The sequence below is a fragment of the Mastomys coucha genome, unplaced genomic scaffold (assembly GCF_008632895.1).
Source record: "Mastomys coucha isolate ucsf_1 unplaced genomic scaffold, UCSF_Mcou_1 pScaffold12, whole genome shotgun sequence".
Lineage (NCBI taxonomy): Eukaryota > Metazoa > Chordata > Mammalia > Rodentia > Muridae > Mastomys > Mastomys coucha.
In genome coordinates this window covers 1,309,612-1,332,078 of record NW_022196894.1, presented here as the reverse complement: position 1 = coordinate 1,332,078, position 22,467 = coordinate 1,309,612, and the positions used below count along the sequence as shown (strand labels likewise).

At 47.7% G+C, this 22,467-nt stretch overlaps 1 protein-coding gene across 6 annotated transcripts; it reads left to right on the top strand.

Moving 5' to 3' along the window:
* Positions 1-22,175, top strand: Anks3 (ankyrin repeat and sterile alpha motif domain containing 3). 6 transcript variants are annotated; one of them, XM_031361218.1, is made up of 17 exons: positions 1-128; positions 3,421-3,592; positions 5,834-6,032; positions 6,238-6,359; positions 7,916-7,997; positions 10,091-10,226; positions 13,536-13,760; positions 15,155-15,292; positions 15,755-15,864; positions 16,078-16,245; positions 17,327-17,451; positions 19,912-20,053; positions 20,370-20,542; positions 20,852-20,937; positions 21,334-21,417; positions 21,631-21,719; positions 21,823-22,175. In XM_031361218.1, exons 2-16 carry the CDS (start codon positions 3,423-3,425, stop codon positions 21,705-21,707), a joined length of 2,037 nt encoding a protein of 678 aa, XP_031217078.1. In that variant the 5' UTR covers positions 1-128; positions 3,421-3,422; the 3' UTR covers positions 21,708-21,719; positions 21,823-22,175. The 6 variants fall into 6 exon arrangements, with proteins under 6 accessions (XP_031217078.1, XP_031217113.1, XP_031217087.1 ...); XM_031361253.1 differs by lacking the exon at positions 13,536-13,760; XM_031361227.1 differs by lacking the exon at positions 16,078-16,245.
* The last annotated feature ends 292 nt before the right edge of the window (positions 22,176-22,467 follow it).

The following is a 22,467-nucleotide window of genomic DNA, read 5'->3' as shown; positions in this document are numbered from 1 at the left end:
ACCTTCCCGAGGGGCTCTGCGCCGTCCGACAATCACTTCCGGGTGGGCCGGGCGCAGGGCTGTAGGCCGGTGAGGGAGCGAGCAGCTGCTGCTGGAGGGTAGCGCGGGAACCTGCTGAGGCCTTGCAGGTAGGCCGGGCCGCGGCGGGGCCTTCCGAGAAGCGGGGCCCGCGGCGCCCTGCGTCCGCTCCGGCGGTCCGCCCTGGCGCTTCCCTGTCGCAGGGTTTGGGGACGCGGGCCCGGCTCCTTGGTGCTAAGCTAAGGGGTCACGCGAGGTGTCTGCCAGACTGTGCAGCCACACGGGAGCCTGCGGTGGTGCACGGTCACCGGGATCGCTAGGGCCGGAACCGCGTTGTTCATTTGGGCTACAAGGGCTCCCTCGAGGCCTTCACGGATCTCTTGAAGGAGTGACAGTTGCCTCCAGAATAGAATTGTTTTAAAACGAAGATTTCAAAAATTTAAGAGTAACTTATCAGTGCTCCTACTGAGATTCTGGAAGCGAGGCGCAGAAGACAGAGAAACCTTTATTTTATTTGAATCGATTTTTTTGCGGGGGTGTTGGTATTTTGAGATTGTGGGCGTGTCTCACTGTGTAGACCAGGCTAGCCTCAAACTCCCTGAGATCTGCCTCCCAAGTGCTGAGATTAAAGGCCTGTGCCACTACACAGGCAGGTTGTACTTTTTTTAGAGTAAGCATCTCATGTTTCTCAGGTTGCCCTTGAACTCAAAGGTGGCCCTATTGTCTCAGCCCCACAAGAGCTGGAATTACAGGTGTGAGTTCTTCCAGGATTCGCTAATCCTCTAAAGTTTCCCCATTTGGGGAAGCATGTGTCCATTCTGTTGGTTCAAATTCAGTGTCACCAGTGAGGGTAGGACTTGAGCTCAGGTTTGCAGCAGGAGAAGCTGGTGTTTCCAGAATGTAGGCCTTGTTTTTCACCTCACCAGCCCACACACATCATTCATCATGAGGCTTTCAAACTGTTCCCCAGATTAGTGGTTTATATGTTGCCCTTTTTATAATTTAATTTTTAAAAGTAAACCTATGTCCTTGCAAGCTGTGTATATATGGTGTTTATCACTGAGATAGATCCTCAACCATCATTCTACATTTTAAATATTTCAATCTCACTAAGTTGCTCAGGCAGGCTTGGAATTTGACTCTCCTGCCTCTGTCTGGAAGTTGTGCTGCCAGGCCCAGCATTTTTTTTTTTTTTTTTTTTTTTTTTTTTTTTTTTTTTTTTTTTTTTTTTTTTGGCAGTCATCAACACAGAATAATGCTCGAGTGTTTAAGGGGAGGGAATTAGTACCTTTGAGGTACACACTCCCTTCAGGCTTCCATCTGGGTTCACCAGAACTCTTGAGTATGGATATTGTGGTGCTCTGTATCCTTGAGGCCACTCCTGCGGTGGTCTTGACCCCCAAATGGGACCTAGGTGTGTTCAGTGCCAAAGCCTGGGTCTTCCCACCCTGCTGTAGTTCTGCTCTTGGCTCTGTTGGGTTAGCTTAGGGTCAGTTCCAACCTCAGAGCAATAACCTAGAACCTGGCAAGGGTCCTGGAGGGATTCAGACACTTAAGGTAGTTTGGAGTCACTGAGGTGGCCCCACGGATGCTTAGTACCAGTGACCGTTTATCTACGTATAGTGGCACATGCCTTTAATCTCAGCAAAGACAGGGGTATCTGTGCCATCAAGTCCAGTCTGGTCTACACATTGAGTTCTGAGCCATCCAGGGCTACACAGTGGGACCTTGTCTCAAAACAAAACAGTGGCCATTGCACAGGTGAGAGCAGAATGTACAACTGAGGCCCTAGTCACTGTAAACTGCCATTATCTCTTCTCCGGTCACCACCCCCCCAACCCCACATACTTTGCATTGCTAGGGCTTGGACTCAGGACTGAAGGCCTTATGCAATGGGGCACCTGACCTCTCCCAGAACTCTTCCTATTCTGTACTAACTTCCTATTGCTCTTAGACTCATGAATCTGCTAGAAAATAAATGGCTAGGCTTTGGTTTGAGTATGATTACCCAGAATAAAGGACTCCTAACCATACACCTGTCATCCTTGTGTTCATCTTTTGTCCATAAAAGGGTTGTGTAGGAATCCTGCTCAGGTAACATTTGCTGAACATCGGGGATTGCATTCTGCAGTCTGCTGGGGTTTTCTTTTCCCCTGTCCTATTCGTCCTTTCCCTCCTCTTTCTTTTTTTTTTTTTTCCTTTCTTTTTGAGACAAGCTCTGTGTGCCCAGGCTGGTGTTTTGTTTTGGGTTTTTGTTCTCCTTTCTGAGAGAGGGTTTCACTCTTGTAGTCCTGGAACTTACTCTAGTACAGACTGGTCTTGAGCTCACAATCCCCGTCTCCATCTCCCCAAGTGCCATAATTAAGTCAAGCATCACCACACATTGCTTGTGGAGATGCAAATGTGCTACATCCCTGGCCTTTATGGTTTTTTTTTTTAACTTTAAATTTTTGTTTTAAATTAGGTATCTGTGTATTTGTGTGTGGACATGTGCATGTGAGTGTGTGTTGGTTCGTCTGGAGGCAGCTCTGAGTTGCCTCATATGGATGTTGGGAATTGAACTCAGGTCCTCTGTAAGAGCTGTACACACTCTTAACTGCTAAGCCATCTCTCCTTCCCTGGTTTGTTTTATAAGATTTAAAATTTAAAATTATGTGTTTGCATGTATCTGGAGGGTAATATGTGCATACATGAATGCAGATCCTCAAGGAAGCCAGAAGGGCGTGTTGGATTCTCTGGAGCTGTAGTTATAGGAGGTTATAAGCCACTGAACATAGGTGCAAGGAACTGAATTTGGGTCCTGTAAGAGCAATATGAACTCTTAACCCCTGAGCCGTCTTTCTGGGTCTCAACCTTGCTTTAATTGAGAGAGGATCTCTGTGTAGATATGCTGGCCTAAACTTGTTATGTCATCCAGGCTGACCTTAAATTTATGATTTTCCTGCCTCTCTTCCACCTTCCCAGTGCTGGGTTACAGAGGTATGCCACTACACCCAGCTTCCGTGCATTGTAGCAGCAGCCCTTTAGACATACATGTCCATTAGTGAGGAACTAGGAACTGGAGAAGCTAGACATAGAGCTAACTTTTGCTGTACACCCAAATTTAGCAAATAGTGCTAAATAACCTAAGTTGCACTGTTTTACTAGTAGTGGAAAGGTCATCAGGCTCCTGGCAAATCTGATATAGAGCCTGTGGTATGAAGCAGGGCAGCAGCACAGTTAGTGGCTGTACAGATGCCCTGCCTTCTGTCTGCCAGCAGCTGTGTGATGTTAGGAGGAAGCGAAGGCAGCCTCCTGTGGCTTCAGTTCCTTAGGAATCTGAGGTGAGCCTGTGGTTGGTAGGAGGGCTTCATCTTTGGAACAGACAGGGAGAAGAACTAACCCCTGGGCCTCCCTCTGCAGCCATGTCTGAGCTCAGCGATGAAGCCAGCGAGCCGGAGCTCCTGAACCGCAGCTTGTCCATGTGGCATGGGCTTGGTGCACAGGTCAGCCGAGAGGAGCTGGATGTCCCCTTGGATCTTCACACAGCTGCCTCCATTGGCCAGTATGAGGTGGTGAAGGAGTGTGTGCAGCGGTAAGAGGTCTTGGGGCGCATCCCTTCACCTCATGTTCTAATTAGCAGCTCGGTGGCTTCAGTTTCAAACAGCTGAAGTCTTGCAGAGCTCGAGGTCTTTAATACACATCAAGGAGGCTCACCTGCTTGTTGCAGCGTCCCTGATGGCTCATGTTTAACTTCTAGAAGGAAGGTACCTTTGATTCTGAGGAGAAGATGCTTAAAGCATGTTCTGAACATTTTAATTTGTAGTTTATTTGAACCACAATCATTTGGTGGGTTCCTCTGACTGGAGAAAAACCCAGAGAAAACAATAGTAAGGATGGATAGCTAGCACTCTGGCCCTGTGACTCTGGCTCACTGTGATTCTTGAGCACAGAGGTGAGAGGGTGGGCTCACTGTTGCCCACCTGCCAGCTTTACCAATCTGCATGTGTGTATTTAGTTCTACAGCCTGTCTATTATTCCCTGTAGTCTGAAGGTTCTGTTGGAGAAGGGTCTCCTTACTTTCTTGTGTTCCACTCCACTCTATACTTAAGTTTGCCAGTACTCATTTAGTATGTTGGTGAGATGATGTCTTCCAGCCCTCTCTGTGCCTTTTCAATTCCTGATGAGCCAGAGGAAAGCCTCATAAAGCACTAGGTCTCTGGTTGCAAATCAGAACCATCCATCATCCTCGGCCAGTAAAGTATAAGTGCTCTCAGTCTAGCACAGTCTGCAGGATTCCTTTACCTAGTGGCCTTAGAGTTGTGAAGCTAGGTGTGTAGTCAGCACATGTCCTCACAGGATCCCAAGACTCTTGCTGTAAATCTTTGGAGTCTTAAGTTCTTCCATGTTGAGTTTTCTGTTAAAAAGAACATGGTCTCAGAGCAGCCCAAAGCGGGGAAGATGGAGCAGATCTGTACTCTCACAGGAGTTGGCCCAGTTGAGAAGCAGGCTTGCTCACAGAAGCCCAGGCTGGGGCCAAGGGATATTGGTGGTCTCAAGAACAGGGGCTGAAAATGGTGTTAGCTTTGCTGAGGCACTTACTACTGTTCACTTTGTAGAATTGCCACTCATGAAGCTATGCAGTGGTGGGTGCCAAGTTATTCCAGTGACTCCAGAAGTAGCTACATGAAGCTCTCCAGGCAGGGCTTCAGGCCATTCCAGAATCCAGAGTCAGCTTGACCTGCTAGTGTGTGGGAAATAGCTGCCTGGGTCAGCTTAGTATGGATCCCACAAGAGGCACTGATCATACAACAGTTTCCACACCGGGGATAAGAACTGTGATGGGGAAGGCCTGGGCATTAAACACACCTTCTTTGGAGTAGGCAGTGGATGCTATTCTAGAATGAGACTACCATCCCCGAGCCTTAAAGTCTGAGAGCCCCTCTCCTCTGCCTTTCTCAGTGAAAGTACATTTCCAGAATTATAACAGAAAGCACTTAGGAAATAGGGCACTCTGGTGACAGGTTTTTCTATAGGGTGAGGTGACAAAGGGAAAGTCAGTGGCAGTGATGTTATCCTCAGTTCCTTTCTCTTTCTTTGGCCATTCTACATAGCTCTGAAGGCAGATTGTGTATCAATTTGGTGCCTGGTAGATAAGGTGTCTTAGCCTCATTTCTGCTAATAAACTAGGCCGGCTAGTCTTTTCTGTGGAGGGTCCTTTGTGCTGTAGGATGTGTACCCAGCTACCTAGACCTAATCTACTATGTGCCAACAGCTAGCTCCTTCCTGGATGTTGTAACTGGAGAGAACTGGCAAGACCTTTTCTGACTCCCCTGCTTGATCATGATGGATATTGCTATAGGTACAAAAAAAGATTATTGGCCTTGTCCAGGAGGGGCTGGGCAGATGAGAGCATTAAAATAGGCAGTTACGTTCGTCACTTTTACTTTTTTTTCCTTTTCTGTTTGTTGTTTGTTTGCTTGTTTTTTTTTTTTTTAAAAAAAAAATTATTTATTAGTCTGTAACCATAGCCCATGGAATGCTTTTTGTATTTAGGGTGGCTCTTCCCACATCAGTTAACCCAATCTAGAAAATTCCTCAGACATGTGCAAAGGTATGTCTCTTAGTTGAATCCAGACCCTGTCAAGTTGACAGTCATGATTAACCATCACAAGAGTGTAAGACAAGAGGGTGGAAACACCTAGCCGGGGATGGCTCGAAACAAGTGACTCCTACTTTCTGGAAGGGCAGCTTGTCCTACTAGGCCTGGTACCTGGTTCTCATGAAGCCACATGTGAGATGCTGGGTATATCTAGCATAACTTGTGTTTGTTTAGGAGAGAGTTAGATTTGAATAAGAAGAATGGTGGTGGCTGGACCCCGCTGATGTATGCCTCCTACATTGGACACGATACCATTGTTCACTTGCTGCTTGAGGCAGGTGTGAGTGTGAATGTGCCAACCCCAGAAGGACAGACTCCACTGATGCTGGCCTCCAGCTGTGGCAACGAAAGCATCGCCTACTTTCTGCTCCAGGTGAGCTATGAATGGGCCTAAAAAAACCCCAGGTGCTCCCTGGTTGCCCTGACAGGATATGAGGTGCTGCAGGCCACAGTGTGCATAAGTGTGTGTAATGACTTACAATTCCTTGAGCTGAAGGCCTAGTGGATGCCTCCCAAGCACCTACCCAGATTACATTCTCTGGAGACTTGGGGCATAACCACACTCTATTCTCTTGAAGCAAGGTGCAGAGCTTGAGATGAAAGACATCCAGGGCTGGACTGCACTCTTCCACTGTACCAGTGCCGGTCACCAACAGATGGTCAAATTTCTTCTGGAGAGTGGAGCCAATGCCAACGTGAGGTGATTGTTGCAGCCAAGTGGTCATAGGAGATGGCTGAGCTTCTGAGATCAGATAGCTGGTTTGCAGAGAGGAGTTAGGCAATGAACAAACCAAGCCGAGCACCCTGTGCAGGCTCAGGACCAGGCTCTCATGCACTCAGAACTGCTGGGTGTTGAAGTGGGAGGTGGGGCAGTTCAGTTGGTAAGGCGCTTGCTGCACAGGCGTCAGGACCTGAGCTTGATCCTCAGGGACAGGTAAACAGGTTGCTGTGGTTGTGTATGCTTGTAACTACAGGGCTGGTAGGAAGAATAGACAGATGCCAGCCCAGTCAGCTAGTCCAGTCTGTGGACCCTAAGTCCTAGGAAGAGAGCATCTCTATAAAAAAGGTGGACAACTCCCAAGAAACATCACATCGCTCCTTCCAGCATCTGTCTCATGCACACACACCTACCCATCCAACACCCACCCCAGCCACACACAAGGACACTGAGGAGGTGAGGTGGGAACAGTCAGCAGGACCACATGAGCTTTACTAACTCTTCTGGTTCATTAACAGTCCCAAAGACCAAGCTGTTCCACCTTCCGTCTCTCAAAGCCATTCCCACCTCATTCTAATCCCCATGTTAATCATGTTCAAAAAGCAGCTTCTGCCAGACATGGTGGAACATACCCTTAATCCCAGCACTCAGAAGGCAAAGGTGGATCTCTGAGACCAGCCTGGTTTATACAAGGAGTTCCAGGACAGCCAGTGCTACCTGAAGAGACCCTGTCTCAAAAAACATACTAACTGAACAAGCTAATATTAAAGGCAGCTACTGTTCTTTCCTTCTCACAGGTGGTGATGTCTCTTCCCACCTACCCACGTCTTATCTTTTGGGTTTAGCAGCCCATGAACTGTTCATAAGCCCATCTGCATTCTTGAACAGCCCCTTCACTGTTCCTCATTCCCTGCCAGGAAGTCATGCTAACCCTGCCTCTCCACCATTGTAAGAATCAGTCTTCACATCTCTCAGGTCAGAATAGAGCTTCAAATCATTAGACAAGTTGAATTTTAATTAGTAGCATTTTTTGTTCATTTTTATAGACATTCAGAATTACATTATGTCCCTCAGCGTGGGTACCAAGAGCCGGAGTTTGCCATGCCAACATCAGGTGGGGGCACAGTTGGTACTTGCTGTGAAGAGGATCATTACATAACATGTATCAGGCCCACAGTAACTACATCTTCTGAAAGTCATGATGGAAACTGGGGAGATGGGTTAGTGGGCAGAAGTGCTTGTACAGGCCTGACAGTCATAAGTGGAGGATGCAGTCATGGAAGTGTCTGCAATCCAAGCTCATAACAGGAAGTGGGAGGGCAGAGACTGAATCGTCAGAAACTAACAGGGATACCCAGCAGCCAAGAGACCGTGACTCCAGCAAGGTGGAAAGGCAAAGATCAGTACTCTAGCAGTTGTAAGTGCATGAGAGCCTAGGCCTGAGCCTGTACCCCTGCTCTGCATGGAGGGGGCTTGGCATGGTTTGTTCATTGCCTTAACTCCTCTCTGCTAACCATCTATCTGATCTCATCTTGCAGGGAGCCTGTATATGGATTTACTCCTTTGATGGAAGCAGCTGCCTCTGGCCATGAGATAATTGTGCAGTATTTTCTGAATCACGTAAGTGACTATTTATTACCTTATAATTAGTCACAGCTAATGGGGATCATTGATGAAACTATAAACTCTTAACTGTGGTTTCTTTTAAATAGAAACCTATGTAGTTAGCATACTGTATGTGTATACATGTGGAATAGAGGACTGTAGGAGTCTGTTTTCTGGGAACTGAACTCAGACCGTAGGCTTGATAGCAGGCACCTTTACCCACTGAGCTATCTTGCTATCCCGTAGGCAGTACATTTTCACTGAAACACGTACACTGCTGAGTAAATAGACACCCACGTTTATGTGTTTACAATGATTTTGAAGACACATTTTAACTTTCTTCCTGCTGCTGGAGATTAAGCCCAGATCTTATATGTCCTATGTAAACTCTCTGTCACTGAGATAGCCTCAGCCCTTTTTAAAATGTTTTATTTCAAGACAGACTCATAGTAAGTTATCCAAACTGGCTTTGAACTTGTGTAGCCCAGGAGGACCATGAACTTTTGATCCTCCTGCTTCAGCCTTCTGAGTAGCTGGGTTATAGGCCCATGACAGCCAGGAAGTGACTAGAATGGTGGAAAGGAGGGATGGAGTATTAGTAACAGTGTCCAACATGAACCTCAGCAGACTTGCGAGTGGCACCGTTTGTCAGGACACAGTCTGGTAACTGTAGACATGGCTAGCATTACTATGGCGTGCATCCGTCAGCTCTTCTCCCAGGTGTGTGTCCACACGGAAGTTGTGCACAGTGTCTACAGCAGGAGTCTCCCTAAGCACCCCAACAGAGAGCAGCATGCAGACTTTGTAACCTATTTTTGTTGTTTGGTTCTGGAGTTTGCATCTGATGGAGCCCAAGCAGGGCACATAACTACCTTTTTAGATGATAAATGGCCTTGACTTCCTGATATTCCTGCTTCCACTATAAGTGCTAGGACTATAGTCATGAGCCACCACCTCATAGTGTACTTTTCTTCTTCTCTCCATGGGTTTTGGGTGTCCCTCCCTAGACTGCATCCACTCCTCCCTGGGCAGTGGTGGGAAGTGTCTTATTTGCTCCCGCTGACCCTACTGCAAGTTCTTCTGGATCAGAGTGTTGCGTGGAGTTATGTTCTTGGTCCTTAAATATCTGTCAAGTTAAATTCCTACAAGAACCTCAGGGCCACCTTTTCCTTTTTTTTTTTTCTTAATTTTTTTTTACTTTTTATTTTTTTGGTTTTTTCGAGACAGGGTTTCTCTGTGTAGTCCTGGCTGTCCTGGAACTCACTCTGTAGACCAGGCTGGCCTCGAACTCAGAAATCCGCCTGCCTCTGCCTTCCAAGTACTGGGATTAAAGGTGTGCGCCACCACTGCCCGGCACCTTTTATTTTCTAAATTCCTTGTGATTTGTCCTTCAGAGCCTGGCTGGGCAGCCTGCCACCATGATGTTAGACTGTATGTCCAATACTTTCAAAGAAGAGCATTTATCATGCTAAGTTTAGAATAAGGATCTTCCCACCTCAGTAAACCTAAACTGTAATCTAAGATAGGTTATTCTAGTAAGAGGATTTTGAGTTCAAGGCCTGCCTAGACTCACAGTGAGACCCTGTTTCAACAAACCAGGTATGGTGGTACACACCTGGAAAACCAACAGTTGGAGGTGGAGGCAGGAGGATCAGGAAGTTAAGGTTTTCCTTGGCTACATCTTGTCTCAGAAAGTCAGGGACAAGAGATACCAAGTTCAGTTAGGGAGGATGGAGCCTTCTTTTTGAGGATGGGCTGGATAACTGGCTCTTTATCAAGAGACGGACACAGTAGATACAGAGGGTGAAGGTGGGCCTCTGCTCTAGGTCCCTCCCAGGTTCTTTCTGTCTCCTTGCCATATGGAGAGAGAGAGAGTGGCTGCAACTGCAAGATGGCTTGGTATCTGCTCTTGCTGATGGGCTTGCTAGCCCTCTTCCATTGTGAACGAGACAGAAATGTCACCTGACCTTCTCACCCCTACTCCTCCACTCTAGTGGTGTCTCAGACGGGCAGGGAGGGTGATCATAAATGTACTGTTCTCTCATCCCTCTGGACCAGCAGTCCGCTCAGCTGGAAGAGCTTCTGACTTCTTTTATGAACCTTTTTAGGGGGTCAAAGTTGACACAAGAGACCACAGTGGAGCCACAGCCCGGATGTTAGCCAGGCAGTATGGCCACATGAAGATTGTAGCCTTGATGGAAACTCACTCACCTGTACTGCCCAAGAGCCTCTACCGTAGCCCAGGTACCTGATCTGCCTCTGTGTCCTGATGGAGTTGAGGCAGCCCTGAGCAGTAAGGAAACTAGGAGACAAGGGGAGTCTCTCCCTGATCCACCCTTTGCTCAGGTTAGGGTCTACCAGCCCTGCTCTGAGGCCTTCTTACTAGTTCCACTATGGAGCTGAGGTTGGGGTCCAAGGCCTAGGGCCTCAGAGATGCAGACCTTACCACAGAGAACAGTGTCTGTCAACTGATGTCATGCACAGCTCAGGCTGTGGAGCCTAAGGAAGAAGGGAAGGAGATGTGCCTCACTCACAGAGAGGCCCCCTGGCTTTTAGTTCTTGACTTTGATAGTCTTGTGCTCTGTAACTTGTACCATTCTATAAGCAGGCTCCTTTATTGCCTCTGAATGTTGAGTCCTAACCAGCTTTTCTCAGAGCCTGACAGCCAGGACCCTTCTAGCATTGTATGTTTTCAGTTTTTACATGTACACGTCTGGTCCAGTGATGGTTGTTTCTCTTGGGTGGTATGGTGTCTGGAACAAGTTTTCTTTTCCAACTGTTCATACAGTGTTGCTGGAATTTCCAACTCCAATAAGCCCATATAAAAGACGTACAATCCAGTTATTATAATTATAAGCCATATGCCTACATTGGGCAGATCTAACACTATACTAACTTATTCGCCAGCTATGAGACCCTTTGCTACTTGTATTTTTTTCCTGGCCACATGATTCTGCTCCATCATGGCTTCCTCCTCCTCTTCTTCTGTCCTCTCCCTTCCCCTCTCATTCTCTTCTCCTCTCTACCTGCCCCCACTCTCAAAGACCTCCTGTCCCATCTTTCCCCTCCACTGCCCAATCATAGGCTCTAGCCTTTATTGACCAGTTAAAATGGGAAGAAGATCACTTGAGTATGGGATCACAGCTCATGGGGGCAGCCCCTCTTGAGGAAGCAGAATTAACATCAGAGTACAAACAGCATCAGGACCACCCTCAACACTACAGTTGTGTCAGCATCATTCAGCATGATTGACATGGTGGTTTAGATATAGCATCTTTATCACTTTATCACCCATTGAATTTCCATCTTTGTAGATTTAGATTCTGGTAGTCTTTGTATCCATGCACCTAAACCACAGTTTGACTAAAGGGTTGTTTCTCTGAGTAGCCCTGGCTGTTCTGTAACTCACTCTGTAGACCAGGCAGCCTTGAACTCACAGAGCTCTGCTTGCCTCTGCCTCCCAGATGCTTAGGTTAAAGGTGTGCAACACCACTGCCCTGTGACCACAGGCTTTTATTTTATAGTGGGTTTTACTGTTTAGGACTTGTCAGTGTTTCTGCAGTAATTGTTTATTATTCTGTATGAACTTGAGTGTCAACTTACTGTTGTTCCTTAAAGAGTGTTAGTTTTAATTAAGATGGTAGAAAAGGTATATGTGGTGGTGTACAGTGGCAATCCCAGACTTTTTTGGATTGAGAGGCAAAGTTAAGAGGATGCATATTCAAAACCAGTTAGGGCCGGGCGGTGGTGGTGCACACCTTAAATCCCAGCACTTGGGAGGCAGAGGCAGGGGTATTTCTGAGTTCGAGGTCAGCCTGGTCTACAGAGTGAGTTCCAGGACAGACAGGACTACACAGAGAAACCCTGTCCCAAAAAACCAAAAGGAAAAAAAAAAAAAAACCAGTTAGGAATACAGACCCAGTCTCAAAAAACCAATGTGCACATATCAAGGAGACTACATTTACTAACAGTAGATTCACTGTTTCTATGGTGTCATCTGTCCATCTAAGAACACAGGGCATGTTTTCTTTTCAGTATAATTTTGGGACGTTCAGGGTTACATTTTTCTTCATATATATATTTGTCTATAACTAAGATTATTCTGAAGTGTTTTTATCATCATGACTGCTCTTGTAGATGGGTTCATTACAGTTCTTTTCTTTAACTTCTGATTTGAGGGTTTGTTCCATCTTCTTGGTATTTCTATGTAGGGAAGACCTTAGACTTCTACACTGATCTTGTCTAGTCAAGTTGTTTTCTTTACCACTCTCCAGGTGTGCCGCCAAGCTGCCAGCCTACAGACAGAGCTCACCCTTTGCCTGGCATGCTTTTGTATCTGATTTCATCTGGTTGTCAGTACTTCTAGGATGGCCCTAAACTTTTTTTTTTTAATTTTATTTTTATTTTTTATTTTATGTAAGTACATTGTAGCCGTCTTCAGACCCACCAGAAGAGGGTGTGAGATCTCATTACAGATGGTTGTGAGCCACCATGTGGTTGCTGGGATTTGAACTCAGGACCTTTGGAAGAGCAGTCAGTGCTCTTACTCGATGAGCCATCTCTCCAGCCCCACCCCTAAACTTTGTGTACATCTTTCCTTCAGACCATAACCTAGCCTGGGGTTAGCTGTGGGAAGGTGTGTATACCTTCCACCATGTTAAGAAAGTTAAGCCCGGTGTGGCAGCTCACACCTTAAATTCCAGCACTCAGGAGGCAGAAGCAGGTGAGTATCTATGGACTTGAGGCAGCCTGGTCTACAGAGGGAGTGTACAGGACAGTCAGGGTTAAACAGAGAAACCCTGTCTTGAAAAAGACAGGGGGAAAACAAAGGATTAATGAAGGTTCTGTGGCAGTGGCCGCAGCTGCAGTTGATGTCTAAGGTCTAGTCTTGCTAGACTGTTTTGAGACAGTTCTACCTCCCATGTCCACTACCATACACCAGCCCAACACACTTTTTTCTAATTTAATACTATCAAGGTGGTTTGGCTGGAGGAATGGCTTAGTAGCACGTAAGTGTATCTGTTGCTTTCTCAGAGAACCTGTATAGTTTTTGCAGAGGACCTAAATTCAGGTCACTGCCCCTACCCCAGGCAGTGTACAAACACCTGTAATTCTAGCTCGAAGGGAACTAAATGCACCACACATTCACAGCTAAAGATGACTTTCTTTCTTTTTTCTTTTTTTTTTTTTTTTTTTTTTTTTTGGTTTTTTGAGACAGGGTTTCTCTGTGTAGCCCTGGCTGTCCTGGAACTCACTCTGTAGACCAGGCTAGCCTTGAGCTCAGAGATCCACCTGTCTCTGCTTCCCAAGTGCTGGGATTAAAGGCATGCGCCACCACTGCCTGGCTAAAAAGATGAAATCTTTAGCGATGGAAAGGCAGGAGAATTGCTGTAAATTCAAGGCCAGCTTGAGCCTATGTAGTGAGTCTTTTTTTTTTTCAAAAGGCATACATAGACACATGACCTTACAGCTTAGTGTTGGCAAGTGGGGTCATTATTGAATGGTGAGGTCATTATTGAACCAACTGTCTTAATTTTCATGTCTGACCTATAGAAAAGTATGAAGATTTGAGCTCTTCCGATGAGTCTTGGCCTGTACCTCAGCGCCAGAGGCCCTGTCGAAAGAAGGGCCTCAGTATCCATGAGGGGCCACGTGCCCTGGCCAGGATCACAGCTATTGGACTTGGAGGCAAGACTCAGACCAGCTATGGTGAGAGGCACGGTTCCCAAAGCTCTTTGGTATCGCGTGCCAAGACTGGATATGTACAGGACTGCCCTGGTACGTGGGTCCCTGGCCTCAGACTACGGTAGGATTGGGTACCACAGGAGTGAGACTCAGAATTGACCTAGTGACAAGCTGCAGGAGTCCCTGATAACTCAAGACTTTGGTTTCATTCTGTGGATTTTTCTTTTCATTGGATATGCTGTTCAAATAGATGTCACACCAATTGTGATGTGTAAGGATTTTAGTGCCCCTGTCCTGGCTCTGCCCACATTCTGATCCTAAGTAGCAAAATTGCAAATATGATACATTTCTTTGTTTCTGCTTCCTATCCTTTCTTCTGGGTTTCACCTCATAAACCCAGGCTGGTCTTGGATTCCCAATCCTCCTATCTCTGCCTCCTGAATTCTGAGGTTACTTCTGGGATTATGATGGGTGCCTGCCATCATGCATGGAGGATTTGGAGTTTGTTGTTTGTGGTACTGGAATGGAAGCACAAGGCTCTGAGTGCTTAGGACTCACTGTACCACCGAGCCATATCTCATGTTTGTGCTTTCTATGGGCAAATATGTCAGTGATTACACAAACTTGTTCAGCATTGTCCATTTCTAGGTCAGTCTTTTTTTCCTTTTTTTTTTTTTTCTTGAGACAGGGTTTCTCTGTGTAGCCCTGGCTGTCTGTAGACCAGGCTGGCCTTGAGCTCAGAAATCCACCTGCCTCTGCCTCCCAAGTGCTGGGATTAAAGGCGTGTGCCACTACTGCCCGGCTTTAGGTCATAGGTCAGTCTTTTTACAAATATTAATTTATTTTTTTTAGTATATGAGTATACTGTCTTCAGACACACCAGAAGAGGGCATTAGATCTCATTACAGATGGTTATGAGCCAGCACGTGGTTGCTGGGAATTGAACTCAGGACCTCTGGAAGAGTAGCCAGTGCTCTTAACCACTGAGCCATCTCTCCAGCCCTAGGTCATAGTATTTTTCTCCCTGGTCAGGCAGATCTTTTTTGGCTGGGCTTGGAGCTCTGGTACAGTACTTGCCTACCACACAAGGCCTCAGGTTCTATCCTTAACACTATTAAAAAAAGAAAGAGAAAAAAATTTCTGTAGTTGCATAGATACTTGATGGTATGTGTGTTAAGTTTGGACTTTATTCTAAATGTGCCCAGATAGCCTTTCAGTTGAGGAATCTATAGATCCAGCCTGCTACTGCACTCTGTCCTTAAGAAAATAGTAGCAGGTGCTAAGGGGACTGACCTTGCCCTGGGTGCTAGCTCTGGCTCCACCAAGCTCATTTCCTGTGATGTGCAAACTAATCTCTCTTGGAGCATGGCCAAGTTACAGTGCAAGGAGATGATGTAGTGGCTGTGGGCTGCTTCACTCCCAAGACTCTTAAGAGGGATGTTACCTTCATTCATGTCTGAAAGTTCACATGTCCTTTCTGTACACAGAGCAAGTTCCTCCACGGGGCTATGTGACCTTCACTAGCAGTGATGAGAATACCATGGAAGGCGAGGGCCTCTGCTACCGAGATGTCACTTCCCCCATCAATGAACGGGATGTGGAGAGCAGTAGCAGCAGCAGCCGGGGTATGCATCCCAATCCTTTTGGGTTCCCGTAGAGGAGGCCCCAGTTCTTGTGAGGTAAGCCAGAGTTGGCCATGGGCAGGTGAAAGCAAACATCCCAATTCCGAAGGTCCCACAGGCTAAGGAGGCACACAGTACTCAAAGGGTCAGTCAGTCCAAGGGCTTCCTGACAAGCTTCCCAGCAGGAGGCATGTTCTATGACCTGGCAGTGCTTTACCAACTCATGCCAAGCTCTGTTGTAGGTATGTGGAATTGATGAGCACACAATAAAAAATAAAAACAACCAAACCAAACAACCAAACAAAAAAACTCAAACAAGCTCTGTCTATCCTATAGTGTGGGGTTGAGACAGGGCGCCAGGCCAGACAAACAGTGCAGAGCTATGTTAAGAGGCAGTTGAGAATGAGCTAACAACCCAGGCGGCCTCAATGGTGAGACCTGTCATCAGGTGTTTTCCATTACCAGAGGAACCCACTTTCTGTGCCAGTCTTGGGCCTGTGTGGAGGAGCAGCAGCAGTGATGGCCTAGCAAGAGCCCAGGGTCTCAGCAGTGAAGCCTCCATAGAAAGCAATGAGGTAAAGGTCCCTCTTCCTCCTTCGGTGTTGTAGGAAATGGGTGAATGTTTAATGTGTGTCTACACGATGCCTGGAGGACTCAGAACCTTGAGTGTGGGGCCAAAGCTTCAGGTAAGTCATGATAGATTTCACAACTCACCCTTGCCGTGGGTGAAGAAGGCCAGAAGTTTAGGGCCAGACTCGGGCTGTTCCCAGCACACCCTTTCACTGCAGGACTCTGATCATGCCCAGAAAAGCTCTGTTCGCAAACAAACCAGGAGTTATTTGAAGAATAAGAGTCGTCCCAGCAACAGTGATGGTCACTGGCCTTCCAGCACAGGGACTGCTTCCACTCTGGGGTCTGAACCCCAAACTGAGAAGTCCCCTTACTCAGGACCCCAGGTGAGACCACTTGAGAACCTAATAGCACATGCTTAAAGAGATGACGCTTCTGTGACTATGGGATGTGGATTTATGTGTATATGAGACAGGCCAGGCATTTTTAAGAGGAGAGAGGGTACTGGGTTCTCCACAAGTTCTGGGAACTGATTGGGATCAGAAAGGATTTTCGATGAGCAGCAGTTCAGCTGTGGGGTTGGTGTCCTTTTCTTTCCATGGGCAGGGGCTGTCCCCTTGCTGTCCTGCTCTCTGGGTCTCCCCAAGCTTTGGGGGATAGTAATAGATGCTCATGAGCTGGGGACACAGTAATGGCATGTAGCATATACTTAACAAAAATGCAGCCACACCCTTACTGTGGACCACCCTGTGGTCAGGTGGGCAGCTCAAGGTATGATAACATATCTCCTAAGTCCCAGCTGAGCTGCTCCCTAACAGCCTGTAAACTGGGCCGACTGCCTGCAGCCTCTCCCAGGCCTCGGCCTGGAACATAGCGCATCGCATCTCTCAGTTATACAAGCATGTTACCAGATGTGCTGGGATCTCAAGGCTGGTTCTTTGAGGAAAGTGGTAGAGAAGCAACCTTGGAACATTTTCTCTCCATCCTAAGCAACTAAGCATGGGTAGAAGTGGAAACTGGAAATTCTGGTGTTGAAAGCTACTGGGGTTGGAACAGTTGAGTTCAGCAGTAGCTGACTTTGCAGGGCCAGCAATAGTTATCTAGCGTGAAAAGCTTGTGCCACCACCAGGCACCCGTCATATGGTGTTTTGGAAGCAGTGGTACTGACTCCAGGTGGAGGCAGGATAAGCACAAGGATGGCCATGCAGACATGGATTCAAACAGTGGCACTGGACACTGTTCCAAAGGACAATGGGCTGGGCAGTGCCTGAGGGGATGATCAGATGTCCCAGGACATGGACTTTAAGCCTGAGCCGCCTCCTGGATTCTTTTCCTTTAGCTCTGTCAGCATCCCTTCTCTGCCTAAGGTACTAAGGTTGCGTGGGCATTATGAGGGATCTAGTCAAGCTTGGGGTCAGAGTTCTCCAGTCCTGGCCCCAGGCCTCCCAGTGGTCTCCTCTACCGCAGGACCTCGCCACGCTGCTGGAGCAGATCGGGTGTCTGAAGTACCTGCAAGTGTTTGAGGAGCAGGATGTAGACCTGCGTATCTTTCTGACTCTCACTGAAAGTGACCTGAAGGAAATTGGCATCACGTGAGTCCCCTAGTGTCTTCCCCCACCCTACCAATTTCAGCCATTCTTCCAGCCTGTACACTAGCAGGTAGAGTGAGCAGTCTGTCTAGACAGATGGCCTTGCTGCTGTATGCTGGACCTTTGGGCTTTGATATTTTCAGTTTGTTTTTTTGTGATTTTAAAATACTTTTTTCAGTGGTAACTGTCACAGCTCTGGAGTTATAGCACAGGCTTCTTATTTCCCAAAAGCTTGAATATAAAACCTTTCAATGTGGGCCTGGCAGTGGTGGCACACGACTTTAATCCCAGCCCTTGGGAGGCAGAGGCAGGCAGATTTCTGAGTTCAAGGCCAGCCTGGTCTCCAGAGTGAGTTCCAGGACAGCCAGGGCTACACAGAGAAACCCAGTCTCGAAAAACAAAAACAAACAAACAAACAAAAAAACAAACCAAAAACCTTTTAATATAAAATCCAAACCATGTCTCAAACATTCCATATACACAACTATAGTCTGATGGCTGTGCCTCCATGGGTGGCTCTCACTGGAAGTGCTCTCCCCTAGGTGGCTCTTGTGCAGTAGGTGTCCTGCTTTCTGCAGGGTTTCCTCAGTGTTTGCCTATCTGGGAATGTCTGCCTCTGACAGTTTTCCCAGGTAAAGGATTCTTGGTGACAACTGTTTGCTTTGGCACTGTGGCTGCCTCAGCCCTCCAGAGTTCTGAATGAGAACGTGCAGGTACTTTACTGAAGCTCCCTGCATGGGATAAGCTGCTTTCCTTTTGTTGCTCCAAGGTTCTGTAAGTCTTCAGCTTAGATGTGTGTCCTGGTATTCATCATCTGTGGTGTTCATTTGGCTTCACAGATGTTCATGTATTTGATCAAGAGTGGAAGTTTCCAACTGCTAGCTCTTCAGACCCTTGGCCCTCCTGTCACTGAGGCGCGCAAGGGGAAGGCCTGGCCTCATGTGTTCTGGAGCTCTGCTTGTGGTTTTCATTCTTACTCCTCAGACTCAATTCCATTGTGTTCCAGTTCAGTCATTCTGTCCTTTGTCCGCTTAAATAAGGCTGCCTCTGCCTGTTTTAGGAGGCCTTACCTCAGTTACCATACTTCTTTGCTTGTGTTTTACATTTCTCTCCATTGTATCTCCATTTTGTATTGCTTCCGCATCATCTTTTAGTTCTGATTATCTTTAACGTGGTTGTTTCAAGGCCTTTGTCTAGCCGACTGCTGCAAGGCTTTCTTGGAATTTTTGTGGTTTATTCTCTTGTAAGTGAACCACTCTCTATTTCTTGTCTTTTAATTTTGTTGTTGAAATGGATACTTAAGTCTCATGAACTCAGGACCTCCCCCTTCCCCCATAAGACTTAGGATCTTGTGGTCACCGAAGGCAAGGTCTTCTATAAAACCTGATACAAATGAGCTGTGACAGAGTTAAGCACCTGTCTCCCTCAGCTGCAGCTCTACAGGAATGGAGGCTTTGCTTCTGTTGCTTGGTTTTACAGTTCTAATACCTAACTGTCACAAGACATTCAGCACCCAACATACACAAAACTTCCTTATTCACTGCACTATAACCTCTTTAATGAATGTGTAAGGAAATAAAAAGCTGATCAGAAAATTGTTGACGAATTTCCAAGAATTTCTTCCTCATCTTTAGAGAGATGAGGACAAACAAGACTTAGAAGACAGCTGAGCTCCAGGGATCTGCAGGTTTTTTGTTTTTTACACTTACTGTTGTTGGCTGCTTCTGTGTACAGGACTAGCTGGAGGGTGAAACCTGAAGGTCCCCTCAGAGCCTGCACCTTTCCCTAGGCACATATGATGATTTTCCTCCCATCTGTAGTTGCTTTGAGACAAGCCACTTCTCTGTAGTCAAGGGTGATCCTGAACTCTCATGCCCACCTTCCAAGTACACCAATGTTCTGAGCATGCAGGTACTTTCAGTGTGCTAGTCTTTATGGTTGGCTCCCTACACAGGGAAAATGAAGAAGTAAGAGGTATTGCCCTTAGACCACTCCTCACGCCCCACCCCACCCCACTCCTATCTCTTCAGACAGAGAGTGAACGTGTGGCTTATAGCAGTGGCCCTCAGTAACCAGAACTTCTGTCTTGATACTAGGAGTGCAGGGTCTGCCTTGCCTACCCTGCTTCCTGCATGTGGTGTGTGGGTGGCTGCTGCTATGCAGAGCTGAGCTTAGCCTAAGCTGGCTGCACTCACTATGAAAGCCTGCAGTGACTCCCAGGGCACTTGTCTGGAGGGGAGAGATTCCTGGAGATCTCCCTTGAGAGCAGAGACACAGTTGTCCAAGCCTGAAGCCAGTGATGGTGGAGGCTCTTTGGACACTCTTGGTTCCCTGCCCCAGGATCTTCTATGACCTCCCTTTTCCAGAGTTAGGTGCTCCCTAGTGACTGGCCTTGATGGCAAGTTGGTACCAAGGTCCATGCACATGACAGAAGCTGACATGCACCCTGATTTACCCATTCAGGTTGTTTGGGCCCAAAAGGAAAATGACCTCTGCCATTGCCCGCTGGCACAGCAGTGCTCGCCCACCTAGTGATGCCCTAGAGCTGGCCTATGCTGACCGGCTAGAGGCTGAGATGCAGGAGCTTGCCATCCAGCTACACAAAGTAAGTGGGGAAGTCCTGGTGGGCTGTGGACACAGGAGGCAGAGTACATCTAGAGTCACACGTCTGTAGCAGGGGACTAGAGACAGGAAACTTGAAGGTGGATGGAATAGCCAAAAGTCAAATGAATTTAGGAGGAAGAGCTAGTTAGAGAAAGTGGCTCACACAGAATCTGGAAGCTGCAAGATGGAGCCAAATAAGTAAATCCTAGAACAGGCTGGGGAGAGGCAGACAGGCATCCTAACAGACTGTGGGGAAATAAGCCTGGTTGGGCCTTGGCTTCCTGGCGTGGGCCCTATAGCCTAGTATTTGCCTACAGTGCTGTGAGGAGGCAGAGGCTCTGCGTGGCCAGGTATCCCAGGAGCAGGAATTGCGGGCTGTAGTAGAGAGCTGCCTCCTGGAGCAGGATAGTGCCCGAAAAGACATTCATGCCCAGCTACAGGAGGCCCAAACCCTGACGCAGGATGCTGCCCTTATCCTGGACCAGCTGCGGTAAGTGGGCTCACATACTCAGGTAGACACCCACACACACTTGTCGGGCATCGTCCCTTCCTCATCCTCTCTAAGCAGGTGAGAAGTGGGGAAACCATAGTGCCTTTTTCTGGGGCTGTCTCCCACAGTGCAGACCCAGGCTAGACTAAAAGCAGACTAGGGATCTGCATGTCTTTCCACCTGACTAGTATGGGGCCTCTCGGGCTAGCTACAGGGCTGAGTTGATTTTCCTCACCCCAAGTGTTTGGGTTTGGGTTTGGGTTGCCAGCAGGGCCTCTTCAGTACTACACTTGGTCATATGTCCTGCAGGGCCTGTCAAGCTGAGCTGTCAGCTCGAGTGAGGCAGCACCATTCCCTCAGTGAAGCTACCCCAAACCCACCCTTCCTCCCAGCAGGTAAGAAAGTAATAGCCTGGCTCTGGACTAGGACAAGGGTGGGCAGGAAGCCCTAAGCTAAGCTCTAAGCAGTGGGCTCTGCACAGCTGTCACAGTGGTCACTCAGTCTCCAGAACATGCACACTTGTGATAAGGGATGTGCTATCACTCTTATGGATAGGTGGCAAGTATAAGGACCATTGTTTCATGGCTTACTACACTGTCTTTAAGGCCTCTAGCGAGTTGGTTGGCTGCAGCTCCCAGGGTTCAGCTCTACTTAAGTCTGAGCCTTAAGTGGCAGTTATTAACCTTGTAGCTGGGTACAAGCATGAAAGGCATCCCTGACTTAGGTGGTCAGGCACTCATGTATCAGCAGTGAGGACATGCCTGTGGCCAACTCACCATTCTGTACCACAGATTCCAAAGGCTGGCCTGTTCCCCTGCAGGCCTTGAGCCTCCCTGAGTTGTCAGGGGCTCTGGAAGACCGTGTCCATGAGATGGGTAAGTCTCCATGAATGTAGCCAAGGCTTTAACCTCACCCTTCCCCAGAGCCTCTTCCATGGACTGAAGCTGAGACCTGACCCCAAAGCTGGTCATACTCAGAGCCCTGAGTAGCTTATCCCAGGGTCACCTATTCATAGTGCCCTGAGTTTCCCTTCTAGACTGCTGCTGAGACTTGATCACAGAACACTTACTAATTGGCCCTATCCTTAGGGCATGCATTATGCTCTGTAACACAGAGCCTGGAGAAACTACAGATGCTGAATGGGAAGAAATGGCGGGAACCGTAGCCAGGAGGGACGGTGAGAGTATCCACTGCGCGCTCACGGGTGCCTTGACAGTCACTTAACCCTCCTATCCCTTCTTATCAGGTGCTCTCCCTCTCTCTTAAACAAATTTATTCAGATTCTGACGTTGGGTGATGAATCCACCCTGAAGTTATGTGCCACGCAAGACAGGGCAGTGAGCAGATGGCTGCGGCAGCCCAGGGAATAGAAGACCAGCCCAGGGAGCAGCTTGTGGACAGGAGGACAGGCCTTCAGTCCCCACTAGGGCAGCTTGGGCCAGCCCTGAGACAGGATAAAGGGCCTAGCACCCAGAGGCCCACGCGGGTAGGCAGCTTTGGCCCAGAACAGGCAGGGCTGTATGGAGAGGGTGTGTCCTGCACATGCAGGTGCCACACTGAGGTCTGATCTTACAGGCAAGGTCTGGGGTGCCTAGAAAATGTACTCTTTGAAAATAAAATTAGATACAAGTTGGTGGGGGCTCATTTCTGATCACATGACGTATATTCCTGCCTGACACCCATCTGTGGTCCCTTCTGATCTCTACCCTTAGCTGTGGGGTCACTCTTGCTCCAGGGTCTCTCCCCTGCTCTTGGATTGTTCCTAAGCCCTAAAGAGGAGCTGGCACACAGCCTTCCTTACTCAGCCTTCCCAGTGTTTCTGCACCAGCAGTGGCAGTCCTGTCCTGTGGTGACACCTCTGTTGTCCCTCTGCACACTAGGTCTGTGCTTTCGGCTCCGCCATCATCACAAGATCTCATTTCAAG